Raw genomic sequence first — 21,509 nt, forward strand, 5'->3', positions numbered from 1 at the left:
GCTAATTATAAAGCTACTATAAACAAAAGAAGTCAAGTAACACTGAACAAGTCTAACTTACCGCATTTTTGCCTTGGATCCTACATGCACTGCATGTCTTGCATTCAATACATTGCCACCTCAATGCCTTCACATTTGTTGTTAACTCGGGACAGAATTTCAAACATGATGGATGTCCTAAAAAATACCAAAATATTGTTGAGAGGTTGAGATTTAAGATTGGTTAGACTGAATTTTGATGTATTGACAAATACACAGAATAATTATCATGAAACCCATTCATGAAGACAGGTAGAAAATTGACTTTTACTGTAACTGACTGTGAATGGTCTATGTAAGCACTAAAACGGAACTTTTTATTTTCACTAGGTTATTTCCATGGCATATTATACTGTCATTGGTTCTGAAAAAAGTGTATTTATAAACTTGACCATATTCCCCTTTCACAGCAGTGCAAAATAAACAGAGGAAATCTTCAGATAAAACTGCATTCATTATTTTTCTAACTATAGTAAGTATCTACTAGAGAAACTGAAGAGTCAAACTACGTGGTTTTTTATTTCAACTTATTTAATTATAAGCAAAGAACAATTTCAGCATAATAAAAAGAGGAAAAAATGAATTTGGCAATTGGTAAAAGGAAAACATATTGCAATACAAAGTTTAAAATTGAGGGGGCTGGTGTGGAACATTGAACTACCACCTCCCACAAAACACAAAAATTCCTTGGCGGGACCATCCTTTCACAGTAGTCTTGAAGGCCTACATGACTTCCAATTAACAAAAGATACCAGGCAACTGAACACATCCAGCACCTGAGGCAATACTGGCAGTGATTTTTCATGTCTTCAACAACCTCAGAGCATAGCCCTAATCCAGAAAAGATAAAAGCACTGCTGTATAGGAAGGGATAAGCATTCCCAGGGAAACACTTTATGATAGTATTATATTCAGAGATTATCTGTCATGAATATAAACTCAGAAGTTGTCAGAGAGAAGAATCCCTGATGCCATGCTGCACTTATAAATGGCTGCAGTGATGTGGCAAGCATCAAAGGTGCTTTCTTCTCACTGTCAGAGTTGGAATGAGTGCTTTCTTCTAGGTAATGCTGTAGTTACAGTGATTCAGACTTCCTTTGTGAACTGTTTCTCAGTCCAGGACTGAGCTAAAACACCACAAATAAAAATACAATCTAATCTATGAACATTTGCTATTTTCATCTCCTAATGGACTGAGGCATGAATGGCAAAGACTGCTGGAATGCAAAAGTCACCTGAATAAGTGACAATTTCAGATTTTACTTCCCTTTATTCTATTTATCCAAGCCTTAAACCACTTTATTATTAAACTTTCAAAGACAATTTGAATTCTGCATTTTCTCAAAATAAAATGCAGGGATATAATATATTAAGAAGGAGCAATCAATAATAAATTCAAAGAGTAGTTTCAGAAAAACATTGAAAAAGCATAACCATTTGATTCTTAGCATACAGTTTAAAATATACCAACTTTTTTTTGGTTAAAATTGAGTATACACTTTCAAGAATATGACAAATATACTATAACAGCAGTGATGAGTTCAATGAGATACTATTCCCTTCAATGAAACCCTATAGAGAGGCTGATATTAATAATCAATATCACATAACAACTTATTTTATCAACTATGATTTAACAATCCTATTAACACATTAAAGCATAGTCATAAATCAATCACCTCCATGTAAGTATATTTAATCCCAGTTATCTACCCTGCACAGAAGTGATCTATTTAAAGGAGCAAGTAAGTTGCAGTTAAAACTGTTGATTTTAATTTTGTTTTATATAAATAACTGTGATGTATAAACATATGAAACATCCATTCTCACTGGTTGGCAACCACTGCTTGAACAAATTAAGTGTAACTGTGTTATTCTGTATCTCTTATCTACCAATGGAACATTTCTCATTCAAGCAATTACACAGCTTAACGCATTTCTTTAATGACTAAATTTTATTATCAAATAAAAATTCAAGAAAAATATTCCATTGGTATTAAACATGACGGCAATTCCAAATCCTTGAGCTGCAAGTTTTTTTTCTACATACAAGTTATCTTAGCAGTTCATTTTATCCAACTAACCAATATCCTTAAACAGACAACAATAATTAAAACAATTTCTATATTCCATTATTACTAAAGCATACCCTAAATCTCATCTAAAAGCAATCTCTGCCCAGTTCTTTCCAAATATTTTCAGTTCCTATTTCTTCTGAGTCCAGTATCTCTGTTGCTCTGCTCTCCAGTCTTCTCTTCCCATCTTTGATCAATAACCCTCTTGCCTCCTCAGGATAACATACAGTTGGAAGGAGAATACCCATAGGTATTCTACCTTTTGCTATTTTTGCCCCTTTTAAAAAATATTTATTATAATTCTCCAGTCACTCAATTTTTTCCCCTCATTCTACAACTTCAAACCCTTATAAAAATCTGTCAGCAGCATTAATCTTTAATTGCTTCTGCACATCTTGTTTGGAAAAATAGAAGAAAAGTTCAATTTTAGCTCTCAAGTGTATTGACTTTTCAAAATCAAGAGATAGGGAAAAAAGCAGGAGAAAAAAAAAAAAAGGCAAACCACAAAATCCAACCAAAACCAGAGAAACTATGACTGCTTCTGCAATGGGATTTGTTTTCTCACGTCTGACATCCCCCATCTTACTTCTTGAGAAAATCCTCTGTGCCAACTGACATAGCAATGCACTTCATTTCTACTACCCAGATACCACAAAAATGTGTAGTTAGTTATCCCGTTAGTTTCTGCTCTCAGAATGCAGAGGCACTACCTGAAAAGACAAAAGCGACTTGACACAAAAACAAAAAGGGAAAACAGGCATGCCAGTAGTGGGCACTGCAATTTAATCTCTGATCAACTGAACAATTTGCTTGCTGTGCACAACATGCAATTTCTTTTCTATTTGTTAGCCAGCAAGACTAGCTTTGAGAGACACTGCAATGTGCAAAATTACAAATCCAATTACAATAAAACTCCACTTGAGTGAAGTTTTGTTATTTATAAATTGCACTGAAATTGTTTTGTATTTTAGTTAGGCATCAGTAGCTAAAGTTTAACCATCCAGCAAACTGATTGGCAGTCTCACCATTTCATTCCTTATATCTGATACATCTGAGGAGCTAATTAAAGATAATTTAGTCTTAATGAGGCAGAGAGAATGTATCTGTGTTAAGTCAAATAGAAGCTGATCCATGAAAGTCAAGACTTCCAGTTCTAAAGTGTCTTAAGACTCACCAGGGAATTATTACACAACAGAAGAGTAGCTGATATCTAAGCTCACCTGATAAATGTAAACTCTGTGCAGCAGAGTCTAACCCAGTATTAATTTTTCAAGTATTAGAAAACAGATTTGAAAATAGAGAAAACCTGTAAACCACTAAAGGAAGACAATTTAAAATTTATGAGTCATTTTCTTATTTCAGCATGTAATAACTGGCTAAAATATATTTAAAAATATACTGGTTAAAATACAACACAACTATCAGCATGATTATTGAGAAGGAGACAACAACATATCCTGATTAACTGAAAGCATGTTTTTATCCATACTGTTTTGTTTTTACTCAAGTACTGGTGTAGCCTGCCCTGAGAACTGCCATAGCTACCATCAGCATATCTAAAAAATGATGATATTCAGGAACTCCAGATGCACAGAATCTCCAGAGCTGGAAGGGACCTAAAAAGATTATCAAGTCCAACTCCTGGCCCTTCACAGGGCATCCCCAAGGGCCACACCATGTGCCTTGAGAGCATTGTCCAAATGCTTCTTGAGGCTTTGTCAGCCTTGGTGCAGTGACCAGCGCCCTGGAGACCCGGTTCTAGTGCACAACCACGCTCTGGGTGAAGAAACTTTTCCTAGACCTCCCCTGACACAAGTTCAGGCTGTTGCCTCAGGCCCCAGCACTGGTCAGCACAGAGAAGAGAAGCACCTGCATTAGGAACAGCCACAGAGTCTGCAAGAGCTGCCCCAACACACAGGAGAAAGGTACATGCAATCAGTAGTGTCATTATCTTGTGCCTGACTAGTAACCGGCTGCCCACCTCATGTGGTATGTTATCTAAAACATTATTCACACAATAATTTTATATAAAAATGAACTGGATACACAAATGTGCAGCAGCAAAGGCTGCTACATGGTCTTAATTCATATGATTATTTCTCAGCTTCTGACATGTTGTAAATCTGCGTAAGCAAAATTCTTGATCATCATTTGATGTCACAATGCAAAACGTGAGTTTTCAGAGCCAACATAAATCCCAAACAATAACTGAATTCTTGTATTGTGAAAGTGTGGTCCCCCTCTTAATTAACTCAGCAGATCTATATTTTGACATAAAGATGAATTCATACCTCTTATTTATAATTATCCTAATTACAAAGATGACAAAATTCTAGTTTAAAAAACTAAACAAGAACAAAACTGACAAATCAAGAAAAACAACAACAAATTCTTCTGTCCCCCTGGTTTCAGTTCTTGATTTATGTTTGTTCAAAGAGAAGATAAGGTTCAAAGTTTAAAATATTTTTTAGAAGACATACTAAAACAAACATTTCTAGTATTTGTAAATCCAGCCAACTTACCACTGCTGCCACAATCTGCACAAGACAAGAGCTCTTCTGGCTTTTTTTCACGATTTGATTCTTTTGTTCCCAAGCAAAAGCTACATATTGGGATGGGATCAGCTCGTGGCTAGATTTAAAAATAAACAGACAGTTAGGTAACAAAAAAAACCCAAACCAAAACCCACCAGCCTCCAAGGCTTTTACTTGGTATTTTGTTGTACCACATACTAATTGGCAAGCCAAATGTCCACTTTACTAACTTCGTTACAAAGTTTTTATCTTAACTTGGATACTTCATGAACTTCAAGTTGGCCCATAATAAGGCACCCTGTGTATTAATCCATGTAAATGTGTCAAACACAAGAGCAGTGTTAACAAACACAAGGAATAATTAGAACTTGGGACACTATTCTTGCACACAATTGCAACTCCAGAACACAATTGCTTGTTCTTCAAATACAACAGTGTTCAAAGATCAAGATTTAAACTAGTCTTTGTTACAGATGAATGTAGTTCCTTTACACAAGGCAAAACTCGAATTCAAGATATACTTTATTACTTTGAAATTCAATACAACTCATAGCCCCCTCTGAAACTACCATTTTAGGGTAAAAGCACTGGATTTAACAGATCAAGGGTCATTCATGCCAATCTGATGAGTTCCAGCTTTGATAGACAGTCATAATAAAAAACATGCAAATCTTTCAGTATCTAGAAGCAATACACAGAACTCTTCACATAATTACTTCAGAATTTATACAAATTTATTCCCCATCTTTCTTATCAATTCCATGACAAACTGTATCAGACAATATTTATTATACAGTTTCTGCTTTACATTTTAGAGCTTTAAAGAAAACACTAACCTGCAACATCCAAAATATTAATGTATTAATGACTACATGCAAGTATCTGTAAGCAGGTCTGTAACTAATAAAATCATATGCAACTATTTCTCCCAAATGGGATAGTCAAATAACAGAGTACATTCTAGCACAGAATATCACAGTAACTCAGATTCAAATGCTTTCTTTCACTAATTCGCAGCTTCCAGATTCAGGTAGGCAGTGCTGTTAGTTTAACATATCAAAGCAATCATTTATTTGCTTTACCTTCATTTTCCATTTCCTCTTTATGCTACAATACTTCGAAAGCTGGCAGGCTATCTTCACCTGACCTATAAATCTGTATTCCATTACAGAACTGGGAAGTGAGGAATGCTTATTTTTAAGGGTATTCTTCTGAAAGATTTAGCTCCATGGTGATGTGCCCTTATATCTCAACACAATATAACACAGAAATATCGAAACTACTTTTATGTTATTAAGCTCTACGATCAGCATGAAGAATGCTGACAGTGGGAAGGTAAGTTTGTCCTAGCCATAGAAGAGGAGGACACGAACATACTTCCATATAAACATACCCCAAGGCACCACACTTTTTCTGAAAATTTAGTCCTCAACAGGCCTGCTCACTGTTCAACTCTTCACAATCCAATTACTGAAATATTGACATACTTGTATACCCCAAAGAATATACATGAAAGATAAGCAGAGCTGAACTCATCATAAGTAAGATGTGTGTGCTCTTCCATTATCTACAAAAGGGAACTGCTGTAGCCACCTTATAACCAATAGGAACAAACACCATCTGCAGTCTTTTGTCTTACTGAGGTCTCCATTATGGATTATCTGGTTTGCTGAATATGCAGTTGCTACTTGGATAAAAACAACCGTTTAACTTATAAAGCAACTTTCAAAAATGGTTGTGCTTCAAAAAAGAAGCATTATTGGTGTTGTCAGTTTTAGAAGGATGGCATTGAACGAGACCTGTAGTTCTATAGGTGGAAAAACTTATACCAATTACTTGCAGGACTTTTCACTTGATAAAAACAATGTATATATAAATAAAATAAAAAATAATTATTTAGTTACTATTCTTGCCAATCAGATATAGTTCAACAGATCTTTCCCATAATTTTGCTTTCATCAGGTATGTCACTGGAGCAAAATGATACTAACAAAAATCCCCAAAATATATAAACTATGCTAATAATCAGCAGTAGAAAAAGGGTCCAGTGCTATTAAAACATTTTTCAGCATTATGTGGACATTTCTTAACTGCTACTTAAAGCTTAATACAGATAATTTTAAAAGATAGATTATTCTTTTAGCAGAATCCAAATCTCCTCTTGGCAACCATACGATTATCTTTCCCTTCAATGTAACAGTGCTTTAGCCATTTCAAAAAGGTTTGTGCTGATAAATAATGTACAAAGCTTCACACATCATTCAAATCCAGGTCCACAATCTCATCTATCTTCCCAAGATATTTTTTTGCTCTAGGAAAAGACATGGCCATTAGCCAACATTCATTTACTTCCCTATTTCAAACATGACCCCACCCCATCCCCCCCCCCCGCTTTTTTTTTCCTGAAGGTAAAATAAAGGACAAAGGTTGTTGGCAGTTCAGGACTACAAAGACTGATGTTCCCATAGCAAAACTAATCACAAAGAGCTTGCAAATCCTATCACCTCATATACAAGTTTCCAAGAAGCTCACAGGCTCCAGTATATTCTTCGAAGCCATTTACATTCATAACTGTATTACAGGTCTGTTCTCTCAACTACTGAAAGTTATGAATACACACACACTCCTGTCAGCACAGTAAACAAGACATCATTTCAATTTCCTTTAGCTTGCACAGTCAAAGCAAGCCTGAATTCATACTGGTAGCATTAGTTCTGGCTCACAACTGTCTCAATTAGCATAAACTAAGGGCGTTTGGGGTTAATTTGGGGGGAGCTAGTGCAATTTTTCAGCTGTTGATTAACAGCAGCAGAATGTAGTCCAAACAGCAATGCAACTCCTACCTCAATCAAAGGGAACTCTAAGAGAAATTAATCTGTTTTTCTAATGAGTAGTTTATCTTCTAAAATATAGTCATCACATATCTTTTGAAAAACAATGATCCGTCTTCAGGAAGGTTAATTCCATTTCATCTCTTACAGAATGAGTTCTATTCAAGTCACTTATTCAACACTGCAGTATTTTGTACCATAAGAGCCAGTAATACTTTTGATGTTAATATTTAATATTAATATTTGCATTACAAAAGCTTTAGGAGTATGGTGCCTCCTCTGTCACACAAGGGTGGTCTGAATAACTCTTACGCAGTAACATACTATTGCTTCAACAGAACTAGTAAGCTGAGAAGAATTTTTCATCCCTTTAATTCTGTGAATAAGGTAAATGACAAGCTGCGAAACAATTTCATTTGCTAGAAACAGAACATTCAAATTCAACAGACTGCCTTGTTCTAATAACTGTATTCCCAATTGCAGTAAGAGCAAATTTACAGAAAATTCATCCCTTATGCCAACATGCATTCAGAAATTGAGGTTTCACAAAGAGCAGCCAGCAAACTGGGTTTTTAAAAAATAAAGATAGACACACCATGGAGCAATAACAGACCATTAACTCGGCACCTGTAAACAGGTTGGATTTTTATTTTACTTTCCAAGTAGAAATTGAACCACACTTATTTAAGCATCATACATTCAAACTGCCATAGTCAATCAATCCCTCAAAACATCATACATATAACAACTGCAGTCCATCAACCCTCTAAATAGTGTTAAAACCATGTACTGTATAACAATATTGTATCACCAAAAAACACCATCAAAATCCAATTTTACAACATAAATAATTTCAAAATTATTCCAAACAATAATTGATTGTGATTATTCTAACACTTGAAACAGTTTTTACTAAAAATACATGAATGTGTGTACACTAAATTTTATTTATAGCTTAATTATTTCAGTCACTAAAGAACACAAGAATAAAAACCATGTTTAATAAAAGTTTGTGCTACAGCTAAAGACTAAAAATAAAAAATATTTGTTTAGTGACTTTAATAAGTGTTTTGTAACTGATCCAACTAAAAAAAAAACATCCTAGAGCCTCCAAAAAACCCCAAAGCATTTTAACTATTTGACATAGTTTACACATTAAGGACCCACGATCCTTACTGCTCACAGTCTTTGCATATTCTGCATTCTGACTGGTCCACAAAAAAAAAAGAATCATAAATGGTTTAGGTTAGAAAGAACAAAAATCTAATTCCAACTGCCCTGCCATGGGCAAGGACACCTTTCATATCATCACTAATTCAGAAATAACATAGTGCTAGAATTTAGTTAAACTAGTACAGTGTCCATCTTTAAGGAAAGACTTGGAAGTAATTTATGCAACCAGTAAATTATTTTGTTTATATTAATGACTCACAATTATCTATTCTGAGAAACTAACAGGCTTTTTCCCCTGCACAAAATCAATCCTTGGTAAAAATTCAGCTCAACTTCTGTTACCTTATGCCAAAACTTGTCCCAGAACTAAGGCCCAAACCAATTTTTTTCTTATGCAGTTTCTGTGCTTGTGGAATTTATATGCTTATTTGATTATATTTATAGTTATCATGAAATTCTTAAAGCATTTTGTTTGTTCTAACATCTCACCCCCAAAGTAGTCACATTAGGTCCTGAAAAGTTTCATTTTTCTTTATTTTTGAGTATGCAAAGTTACCCAAAACTATAAATCCCACTCAAAGCAAGCAGATTCCTATTTGCATTGCTATAGCACTCTGAGGTTTTAAACAGATTGTCTGAAAACTGTTAGGCATTAGCTGTGTACACACAATCACAGTCTTAAGTATTATCTCATTAAGTGTTATACACACATTAAAAAAAATTAAAAGTTTCACACACACTCCCAAGAAATTTTACTAGCAAACCAAAAACCTCAACTGTTCCATTTGCAACTGCCTCTCCATGCCTTTTCAGAACCACCTCAACATCACCTGACTGACTACCTGCTGGAGAACACATCCTTATGCATGATACCCCAACATTAGATCTCTGTTATCCTCTGTTATCCTACAGAAACAGCATGGAAGTAATACAGGGCTACCAGGAGAGAGGGGCAAATTTTACTGAAAAGTGAAACTGCCATGACCTTCAATACAGATCCACTACCCTGGTACCAGCCTATTTCCAGCCTAAAGAAGGACAGAAGCAGCAAGTTGGCTTTCTCAGAAAACTTACATTTTCACAAAGTACCTTTGAAGACTATCTGCACTTTTTTTTTCTTATTTTGTTTTTACCATGGTTTGAAAAAAAGAAGTCTCTGAACATGCAATACTAACAGAAGCATCTCTAAATACTGTTTTTTAAAGTATTAATCTTGAAAAGCAAAAGTTTTATCAGCAACAGTTACTGATTTCTGTCTCATCTACCGAAGCAGCTGCTCTAGGTCCCAGACAAGACAAGGTTCTGTGAGCACTTTGAGCTGCAATCCCTTTCCTGCATCCATTCTGCATGTGTATAAAACCGTTTACTTTCCACATCTGAAAAAGAAAATCATCATGTTTCAGGAACTATAAGTTAAACTAAATTCTGAATTTTTAAAACAACTTGCTAACTATCCAGTAGTTCCCATATTAGTCCTACAGGTCTGCAAAGCATGGCAAACAATACACACTACCTCAAATGATGGTAAACACATCCTGACAGGCAGAAGTGTGGAAAAATTACACCTGCTACAAACCTTAATGTAACAGTTATGCATTCAAAGAGCACAAAGCCAAGGCCAGTACAAGGGCAGTTCCAAAAAGAGAGGACTGACCAGGCTGTGAACTTTATTACACTTTTAAATCAACTGCATAAATGGTATGTATTGACAAAAAGCTACAGACTGAAACTTCTCCTCTTACCCCCAAAGATTATCATCACTGCTAGAATGCAGGTTTGTTTCTTGTTTTTGTATAAAATTCATTTCCTTACTATACAGTAGCTTTGTGTCTTTCTCTGCTCACACCTCCCTCCTGGCACTTTGAAAGGGTATCTTTCCAGGAGCGTTGTGATATACAAGGTAACCATCAGAGATACCTAGAACTATGCAAAAAGAGTCAATTTACAACCCTTCCTGTCCTCCTGGATTCACACACCCCAAAGCCATCTAACTGTAAGAGTAGTACTAGATTAGCTTAGACTTAATTAACTGTGCATAAGCCAACCTGCACTCATGTTTCATTTGTAGTTTATATTCATGGAAAATATTAAAATTTCATTTTCTGCTGAAAAACCACCACCCAAACCAAGCACAGAAAACATCTAGAGAAAGGTGCAAAGCAGCAGCTCAAAAATACAGCTAAGTGTCCTGGTCCTCTGGAGGCTCAGCTTTCATTTTCAACAGAATTAATATAAAGCCTTTACACTTAGAGAAGGGAAGCTTTCCAGCTATAGTCACATTCAGCTATAGTCCAGATTCCAACTATAGTCCAGAATTACTAAAGTCAATCTAAAAACAACCTTGGAGATGTCTAGGCCCGGCTACTGTTTCTGTCAACAATCTCTGATACTTTACTTATTTAAACTGCATCCCTTCTGTGAGCTTGCATTAATTTCTATGTACCACGGTTTAACCCCAGCTGGAAACTAAGATCCATACAGCTGCTCACTCATTACCCCACATGGGGATAGGGAGAGAATCAGAAGAGTAACAGTGGAAAACTCATGGACTGAGATAAAGACAGTTTAATAGCCAAAGCAAAGCACACCAAGGAATCAATGCACCAGAGCCCATGGGCAGGCAGGTGTTCAGCATTGCCAGGAGAGCAGGGCCCCTACATATCTGTTACTTGGGAAAACAAACACTATCACGCTGTGTTGGTGTACCTCACTGCCTTCTTCTTGCTCCCACTTTATCCACTGAGCATAACATTTATGGTGTGGAACATCTCTTTGGTCAGCTGGGATCAGCTGCCCTGCCTAGATAACCCCCAGGATTCTTGAGCACCTCCAGCCTCCTCACGGGTGGGGATGTGTGAGAAGCAGAAGATGCCTTGACTCTGTGTAAGCACTGTTCAGCAAAAACCAGAACTATCCCTGCATTGTCAACATCATTTCCAGCACAAACCCAAGATATCATTCTATAATAGCTACTATAAATAAAAAAAAACCACAACTCTGCCCTAGTCAGTAACAGCATACTGTGGTAGCACTACAGAAGCAAGCAAGTTTTTCCCTCCTGAATGGGAATGAATTTGTTCTTTCATTTGTAGATTTCCTGTTTTGGTTCTGCACTTGGGACTAAACAATTGAAAAATGTATTCACCTTTCCATTGTAATAGTAAGAGTGATTTTAAATAATAAGTTGAGCCATGGCTGTTATTATAACTGGTATACGAAGAAGGTAATCCTCGAATTCCCTCTTACGCATTCTCTAATCTGAGATCACAGCCCAGCTACAGAACCTGTCACTATGAGGTACTTTTGCTTACCAGGTTATCAACAGCTCAAGCTGTAAGTACCTCCTATATACTCTGCAGTCTTCTGTTTCCATCTTCCTGCAATTCTGATGACAATTACCTACATTGTGTAAACATAACCCTGGGCCAAGCGGTTTTCAGCCTTCTTCAAAGTCTATCTTCAATGGTTTTGAAGCAAAAAGACTAAGGGACAAAAGTTATTTTAACACTTTTCAGCTGTGTTATAGCTTCTGTGGCAATAACATCTGTAGCTCCTTCAGGAATACACACATAAGTTGTCTCTATCAAACAGATGAAATTGAACATACCATGCAACATTGGTACTGCACATAGGCAATTCCACATTCAACTACAATTGACCCCTTCTTTCACCTTTGGCAAGGTACACTCAGGAAATTCATCTGAAATGCATTTCTAACTCAGACTTTATGTAAAGGTAACTCAGTTCCATTTTCTTGACACCTAAGATATAGGTAACTTCTGTCTTCAGACTCACTAAAAAGATACTGAAATAACACTTAAAATTTAATGGGCTCCAACATTTTTTAATCCCAAACTTCATCCTTTCTGCTCCCTTACTTGCCTACTATGAGACCAGCAACTGGTTCAAAATCTAAACATCTTGATATCAGTTTTTAGCTAAAAGACTTTTTGTTTGTATGCCTGTGTTTGTTAAATTACACTCTTCAATCTGGCACACAAAGCAACCTCAAGTGTACCAACAATAGGCTTGCTTTTCTTTATTCCCTCTCCAAACAGTCCATTGACTTCCACAATCAAAGTGAAATCACTGCCACAGATCCAACCAAGCAGATTATCCATAAGCTATTATTCCTTACATAGCTACCACTAGTGAAAGAAGGCCACATCATCCAGTGACACCTTTTCACATTTTTTTGTAGCTCAATTTTTTCCCCCCAAAGTAACGAGTATTTACAGTTTCCAGCTCCTTCAAAACTCAATTCTTTAAATCCATCTAAATATCTTAAGAGCATCACACATTTGTTATTTGCCACGCACTCTTTATAATAAAAAAGATGTCCTTCGAGTCTCACCTCCAAGTACACTTCTAGGTATTCATTCAGAGGTAAAGTGCATTATGTATCTAGCTGTCAACAATCCTGCTCATCACATGCTAATTTCCACAATGTCTTCTTTATCTTATTTTCTTTATATGCTTAGGAGACTTCCAAAGACGGTATCCACTGGTTTTTGTCACACGTATATACAATTGTTCAAATTGGATTGCATTTTCCAACTCCAAATTTTATCTTTTACTTCACTGCAACTAGAATGAAGCAGGTGATGCAGGTAACCACAAGGTAAGCTGTGGTGCAATTCACAGACCATGATCCCATGGCCATGTCAACTTTTATATTCTTTGGGGAAACGTATTGTTTTTACATTGATTAAATAAACTCCAGTATGAAAAGCACATGCTTCATTGCTATGATATTGTGTTTACTCAGATGTTTGTATATATGAATATTTTTATCCATAACTTATTACCAAAGTCATCTTACATAAATGCGTATAATGTTTGCAGTGTGGCACAGGATAATTATTAGTTGTCTTGATGCTAATTGCTCAGGGAAAATGTTTAATTGCATATTAAATTGATCATATGCATATTTTATCTAGTTTACTCTTTGGGGCAAATTTACTGTCAGCACAATCTAGATTTGAATAGCAGTATACTAAATACAGAAGCAGGGCTTTTTGAAACTGGGCTAGTGTTTGAAATGCAATTCTAAATAAAACAAGCAGTTCTACTCCAAGATGAAGTAGATTAATTTCTGCACAAAGTCAAGACATATCCTGCCTAGTTGCCTCATAAAAGGGAAAAACGGGACCAAAGCAAAATTATTATGGCCACAAAGTCCAGAACCTGATACGGGATTACAAGAGAACTATATTTTAGATTTCTTCTTCTTCTGATATGATTAGGAAATAGAAGTTTTAAATAGAGAGCACATACATTTTGCTTTTGTTGTATACATTTTGAGTTTTTAAACAAAAAAGTATTTTATTTTAACTCATGTATATAACTTGACATCCTTTCTGCTCAATTTATTTCAAGAGTAAATGCAGTATAAATTACATCACTCTAAATAACACAGCCACTTCTCTTACCAAGGTCCAAGTATTAGAAAAATAACATGGCTAAACTCATTATCTTAGAGGCAACAAGTGGCAACAGCTTGGACATTGACCATTTGGTTTTTAGTCACTGGTTTCTATCTAGTAAAAAACACCGACACTAAGATACTTCTCTACCAGGTGGGCTGCTGAGTAATACGAGTCATGAAAATCCACTTATTTATCTATTTGTTCTTTTAGAAATTAAGTAATTCCTGGTCTCCTTTCTGAAGCAAGAGAATGTGGACAAACAGCTGATGAAATGCAAACAGCTTCATTTTTTTTTTTTCCCCTGACAGGAACTGAACTTTATTCTTGAGAGAAGAAAATCCGTTTATTCAACAGCCAAGACTCTGCAATCACTTGCAGAAATTTACCTTTACAAGCCATTGCCCAAAACACAAAGCCATTGAAAATCTGCCAGCTCCGTAATGTACATATACAGTGCATTTTACACAAGACTTGGGAGAGCAGCAGTTTTTTGCTTGATCATGTGCTGAAATCGATGGCAGAGGATAATAAAGGTGAATAGGCATGGTAGCCCTGTACCTCAAGGAGTTACCTAAGAGGCTGGCACTTCCAATAAATGACAGATTGCTTTGTCAGTCTCTGCTATGTATAGATCATGTTCAATAGTAACATACTATCAAGAAATCACAACCCCCCAAATCAAAAAGCATAATTTTAATTTAATAATTAAAAACCCAGATTACTGTAAGTCATTTTACAAATAGAGTAAAATAATCTCCCTTAGAATATAATAAAGCACTAACCAGCCATGTGATCTAAACCAGAGCTTGAACAGCTCAGAACAAAGCCAGTAAACATTTCACAGAAGACCAGTTTTTCTTAGAAAGGCTTTCAAGTAGGCCTATTATATAAAATTAAATGAAAGTCTCTTTAAGGAAAGAGGCTTAAAATTTGCCTTAAGTACTACATTTAAACTGGGCGACTGTGGAGGAGGAGGGGAAATTAAAAAAAAAAATTGCAGCAACTTGTATAATGTAGCTTTTAGAAACAAATCCAGTGAGGCTCTCAAGCACAGGTTCTAGCTTATCTTCTACAATATTTCCAAGTATTAAAGTCTATGAAGCCCATATGGCCATTCTCTGTCCTACCAATAATATTAAATTGCCATGTTCCCCAGGGAAAACACATGAATTCTAGAGTCAGCATTTCTACAAAAAGGACAGGAGAAAGGTCATAACAAAGTTCATTAAATCAACAGCTTGGTAACTGTAATTTTGTGAGGGATTTTTAAATGGGGATTCAAAAGTGGTTATGCTCTGCTTCTAAAACAGCAATAGCCAAAAGAATGTGATAAGCAACTTCAACAAAAAGGCAAAACCAAAGGAAAGAATGAATTAAGAAATTATCACTTGGCAAATCCATCTAAGAGCACTCTTGAAACATACCCAAGTTTGAAATTGAAGTCTTCTAAAATCAACCTCCTTTCATCTCTGACAGAAAGCAGTTCCTGTTTGCTTCCATCCAGTAAAAGAATTAACCAATGGAATAACCTGTACCTACAGCATCATGCACAGACAAGGGCCCTGGCCATTAAAGTAAAATACTTTATAATAATAATACTCAAACTACTTCTAGTGCAAATTTTCTTGTGCAGTGGAACTAGAAAAACACTTTTCATCTAATTCCAAATGAGTGCAGAGCATGGTTTGGACAAGACTCATTAAAACACACTGCAGGAATCCACTTCATGACAATTTTCTGTCCAAAGATGTTTCCTTTGCCTCTTCCCTCACACACAGGAGAAAATACAGCATCTCAATGGAAATGGACAAGCAGCATGACAAGAGCTACCCTGTATAACTCACTGAAAAGTCTTTTGGACTGGATTGGCCTGTAAAACCAAGAGACAAGTAAACAACTCAGTTTTGTATTTCACTTTTTCAGTTTGTGCATGCACTACTCAGCTGTTTTAGCACCAGATAAATACAACGAAAATCTGATCCTTGCAATGAAGCCTGCAATTCTGACCCCTATAGAGTATATATTTCAGGCTCCCATACAGGCTTGTATGAGCCAAGTACTTCCCTTAACCACTCTGAAGCACCAAGTAGATAGCAGATCTTGAGACACAACCACAAGATTGACTATACCACTATTTCTTAATAGTCTAAATAAAATAATTTTTTACAGCTCTTGTCTGTTCGTGCCTTAAGTATTTAAAATACTTACAACTAAGCATTTACACTTACACCATAAGAAAGAATTTTGTCAACTTGGCAAAACCAAAAAACTATATATGGCAGTTTTTAACTGCAAAGCTGGTTTAAATTAGTAATTACACTTACAATGGGCACAGTATCTCCTTCAAATTCCCAAAAGTAAGGATTTATGAAATTGCACTTCAGTGATGCAAATCAGAAGTTTTAAAGAGGACAGGAAAAGTTTTGAAAACTACTTGTCTAAAATATGTCACTTCAGTAACAGGCTATTAAAACCTCTCTATAGCCCAAACCACAGAAGATGCCTTTTCTCTGTATTTTGATGCTTACAATAAAACCTAGAGGTCTTCATTACTAGCAAGAAATCTTAAGAAATAGGTCAACATCTGAAAGGTTCAATATATATATACCTTTGACTTTTCAGATTATAACCTAGCTCCACTGGGATACCCTTATTCTTTTGGTGGAGGGGAAGCAAAGAGAAAGTCCTGCAGCATAAATAATAGAGAAAGCTCCCTCCAGACTTCAAATTCTCCTTGAGATCCTGACTCCACTGCCATGAGAGCTGTGCCATTCATGCCTATACAGCTCAGAAATAACATATCATTACCCCATTTTTTAACTTCTGGCAAATTTTCTTTGAGTATGCCATTTAGAGGGTGCTCAGTTTTAAGCAAACAACTATAAAGTTTACAATTTGGGGAAAAAAGGAATACCTGCAGCCCAAGCTCATTTCCTTAAAAAAACAAGTTCACATTAAGTGACCAATAAAAACATACATTTCATGTTCCAAAGGTAAACAGGTTATGTATAGAATAGTTAATACAAAGCACTCTGAAGCTCCTTGATCTGACCAGAGTGCCTTCTACCCCTGCCAAATAAATAAAAAATATGATCTAGTTATTCCACACACACTAAAATAGTTTTGTGATAGGCTAATTAATCATGAACATAACTTTTCAGACATTACATAATTTCACAGACTTGCTTGTAGGTCCTGCCAACAAAAACAACAGTTTGAATGAGAAATAAATCTACACTTGAATAAATCTACACTTGACAGTGACAAAACATGACGACAGTAGGAAAAAGAGGGGGGAAAGGAAGGGGAAAGTATTAATATCGCACAACCCCCCTGTATAACTTTATTACTCAAAACACAGCAAAGCTTAAAAGCCAAAATATCAAGCAACTGAAACTAACTTCTCACTCTCATCTTTCTTATTTCTTTAAAATTACAGACTCTTTCTGGAAATTATATTTGATAGAGCTTGAGAAACAAACCTAAATCACACAACTTATTCTGTGGTATTTATCTGGGATCAGGAACCTCACTGTAATAGCCGTGGGTCCATTTCTGGTTTGGGACACATCTGCAAGCACTCCTACCAAGCACAGATCACTTTTATATTTCAAAACAGTCTCAGATCTACATTTTCAACCTGCCAATAAATTAATACTTGATTAACTCAAACTACATATTAAATAAAGTCAGATATAAAGAAAGGCAAAAATCAATTTTTCTTGAGCATGTACTTTTACTCATCCTTGTAGGCCCCTCTCATAACAAATTCAAACCCCACATGGCCAAGGCACTCTATCTGAGACAGTAAGACTATACAGGCAGACAGAAGTGTTGATATACAAAGTCAGGGATTTCTGCTATTACTAAAAAGGCTCTCAAAAGGTCCTTCCAAATCCTGTATCAGTGACAGCCCACACAGTCTGCAGATTTATATGCCTTTTAATTGTATCATTGCAATTCAATGATTGAGTACTCATATGAGAACAATTTTAACAGTTATTTACTGAAGTAAAGTTCATTGTTCAAAGAATGCTGGAAAAGACTGATGAGAGCTAATAACTTGGTTACATATCATGCCCCTTACCACACTAGAAACAAGGTGAAGAACATTTCTATATCATAAACCACCAGGAGGGAAAACAGCAGCTGTAAACAAAAGCCACTGTTAATATTGTGTTTCTGTGAGTGTTTCCTAACATCATCTCTCTCCCAGAAGCTCAGGAGAAAGAAGTAGCACTGTAACATCCCCAAAACATCAACTTCAATTATGAGCTCTTTCATGCACTGACAACATTCTTCTTCATAGTAACTACCCGTAGGAACACAAGGAAGTAAAGCATTTTTTTACTTTTTTTTTTTTTTTTGCATTTTATCTTCTTCAGGAGGAAGGACATTACAAGAATATTCTTCTACAATTTAAGACTTCTGTTTCCTGGGCGGAAGGATGCCCCTGCCCATAATCATAGTTAATAGCAGAGTACAGTCACTACTCCACCACTGCTTTCTAGGAAAAATCAACACTTCCACTAAGACATCTGCACTACTCATATGAATTTTCAGAATCATAGAATGTTTTGGGTTAGTAGGGACCTTAAAGATCATCACGTTCCAACCCCCTGCCACCAGGGCGTGTGCACATGTGTGTGGGTTTCACTAGACCACCTTGCTCAAGGCCACATTCAGCCTGACCTTGAAAACTCACAGGGATGGGACAGCCCCAGCTTCACCGGGCAACCTGTTCCAGTTCTTCACCACCCTCACAGTAAAGACTTCTTCCTAGTATCTGATCTAAACCTTACTCTGACCATTTCAGTTGAACCTCCTCTTAACCCTTTCAATTCAGTCATTACTCCTTGTCCTGTCACTACATGTACTTGTACAAAGCCCTTCCCATAGGCCCTTTCAGGTACTGGAACATGCTGTACGTTCTCCCCGGAGCCTTCTCTTCTGCAGGTGCAACAAGTCCAACTCTCTCATCCTGTCTTCAAAGGAGAGATGCTCCAGCCTGCTGAGCATCTTCATGGTCTGTTGGCCAGCTTCCTCTAGAGAATCTGCTCTGCTTGGAGGTGAAAGGTGGAATGAAAGTATAATGGAATACTGAAGTCATCAGCTGAGGGAAAAGGTATTCTCCACACAAACCTATACACACTCCTGGAAACCTTAAGATAAATTACTTTTCCCCAGAACACCTCTGCTGAATCTTCTCTGGACACACCATAAAAGGAGATAAATTCAGTGTAAAAACATAAATTGATGTCAAGTCAGACAACAGGGAAACACAGCAAATCAATATTGGAGTCCTGAACACTGACAAGGATGGAGGTTCAATAATCTCTGGGCAGCCTCTTGATTTTCTCAAGTATAAATCCTTGAATCAACCACCACAAGCACATTCTCTAAAAGCCTAAAATCTCTGAAGCCAAGCAGAAGTAAAAGTCACAAACTACCAGCAGACAAATCACAATGGTACCACCTGACAGAGTTGCATAAGATGTCAGATCCATGTTGCAACTTTTGTTTATACAGGGGCATAAATTTCTTACTGCATTAGTTAATCCCACATTCCCCCACTTGAAATTTATTTCCACTACAATTCTGAACAACGTACTGGGACATTTTTACAGCTTTCCTAAGTCATATTTAATTGAAAGCATCTGCATAAAGCTACAAACAGCTGCTAGAATAATAATTCAATGAAGAGCTTCAGTTTCTGGTTTGGATCTGTAATTTTCCTCCTTTCACACTGTCTTTGGATAGCTGATTAAAGCATCACCATTTAGAAAAAAACTCAAACCTTAAGGATAGTTCTTTGCTCTTCCCACAACACTTAAATACCACTGAAGAGACCACAGCACTTGGGAGCTCTGACCCTATCCCTTAAAACTGAGGCTGAATATGCAGCTGGTCTTCAGTTCTGCGCAGAGAGTCACTGTGTCAAAGTCAGCACAGACACATATCCCCCAAATGACATGAGGGGAAAAAGGAGAGAAGCCTACAGCACACTTGTCATTGAAAGGTGTCAGCTTAGAGAAAGTAACATAATAAATGAATACCAATTCATTTGCAGCAGTGGTTCCATCAAGAACTTTTCAGCTTAAAGACTAAGTTTACAGAGACATGGAACCTTCTTCCACCTCAAATTCCCAAGAACAATGGAGACAAAAGTGAGAGGACTGTGCAGCAACTGTTGAAGTGAAGTTTCTGGGACACATGCAATATAAAGCAATTTAAAAGTGATTGCCAGTCTTCATTCCATGCCCTGACTTAGCAGAGTTAAGCAACATGCACTCATTTGTACTTGATCTGCTCAGAGATTACATCAAGTACAAGTTCTCTGAAAGAACTTCACTATTTGCCCTAGATATCAGATTAGTAGTTTAAAGTAATCCTAGAGCAATTCTACTGTTAAGACAACACACCCACCAACTAATACACTATTCACAGTTTTAGACTATATGACCTTGGTTTACCTCAAAAAAATTTAACAACTTTTCAAACTGACCCTTCCACTCATTCAGCATTATTAGGAAGAATTTAAGGAGATGCCTTCATATTTCAGTTTGAGAAGTGATCACCTGGCAACCAAACTCTAACTTAGTTGTAATGCCTATTAGGTACACATAAAAACTGTATAGACTGTGTAGTACAAATAAAAAAATGCTAAAAATATTTAGTCATGTGATGGAGGGCCAGGGAAGACACCTGAAATACCAAATTTCTCTTTTGACCACAGTACGGGAAAAGGAAATTTTCCAGGGTCCTGAAAATATGGTCCCAGGGTCCAAAACCATCCAGCATTTGTCTCCTACAGCGACTCATCTCTGCATACCTAGTTTATGTGGACAAAAGTACTCAAGCTGATCTTATGCTATTTAAGCAAACAAAGTAACTAACACTAGAAAGAGCATTTCTGCATATCAACAAATGTGTACAATAATCTTAAGCCCATTAAAAATATTTTTGAAAACACATTTGTCCTTGAAAGTATCTTTTTAAAACAGCATGCAGCTCTAAGGTGCACCTCCCCATTGCATGAAAGCACCTCTTGAAAATACCAGATCAATAAAAACGGTTTGTCTATACATTTATATTACAATGTACATGTAATTTATGTTGAAAGTTAAAGTGCATCTCTGTTTCATTCTAAATACTCTACCCACCTCCCCTCTAGAAAGGAAAACCATAAGAAAGAATTTAAATAACTGAAGTATTTTGCATAGTTTTCTGCCTTCTGAATAGTTTTTAAGCCTAATTCCCAGTAGTTCTTCAGTTGTACCTCTGCAAAAGGAACAGCATGGCAGAACTGCAAACTCTTACCACTGCCATCTAACTAATTTAACCACAACTCAAAAGTTACAATATTTAATGACGCTAGAAATACAGCAGCTGAATAACTTCTCTGAATGTCCAGGCTTAACTTACACC

General features: G+C 36.4%; 1 protein-coding gene across 11 annotated transcripts in view; it reads right to left on the bottom strand.

Annotated features, from left to right (window-relative positions):
- The window catches only part of KAT6B (lysine acetyltransferase 6B), a 104,518-nt gene that overhangs the window by 48,261 nt on the left and 34,748 nt on the right, over nucleotides 1-21,509 (bottom strand). For all 11 annotated transcript variants that reach the window (XM_085583490.1, XM_085583489.1, XM_085583487.1 and 8 more), the window contains exons 3-4: nucleotides 4,637-4,745; nucleotides 62-177 (exon numbers count right to left, since the gene is read on the bottom strand). In XM_085583490.1, coding sequence (XP_085439616.1) covers nucleotides 62-177; nucleotides 4,637-4,745 — 225 coding nt within the window. The remainder of the gene's footprint in view (nucleotides 1-61; nucleotides 178-4,636; nucleotides 4,746-21,509) is intronic.

This window comes from Lonchura striata, chromosome 6, assembly GCF_050655825.1.
Source record: "Lonchura striata isolate lonStrDom1 chromosome 6, ASM5065582v1, whole genome shotgun sequence".
Lineage (NCBI taxonomy): Eukaryota > Metazoa > Chordata > Aves > Passeriformes > Estrildidae > Lonchura > Lonchura striata.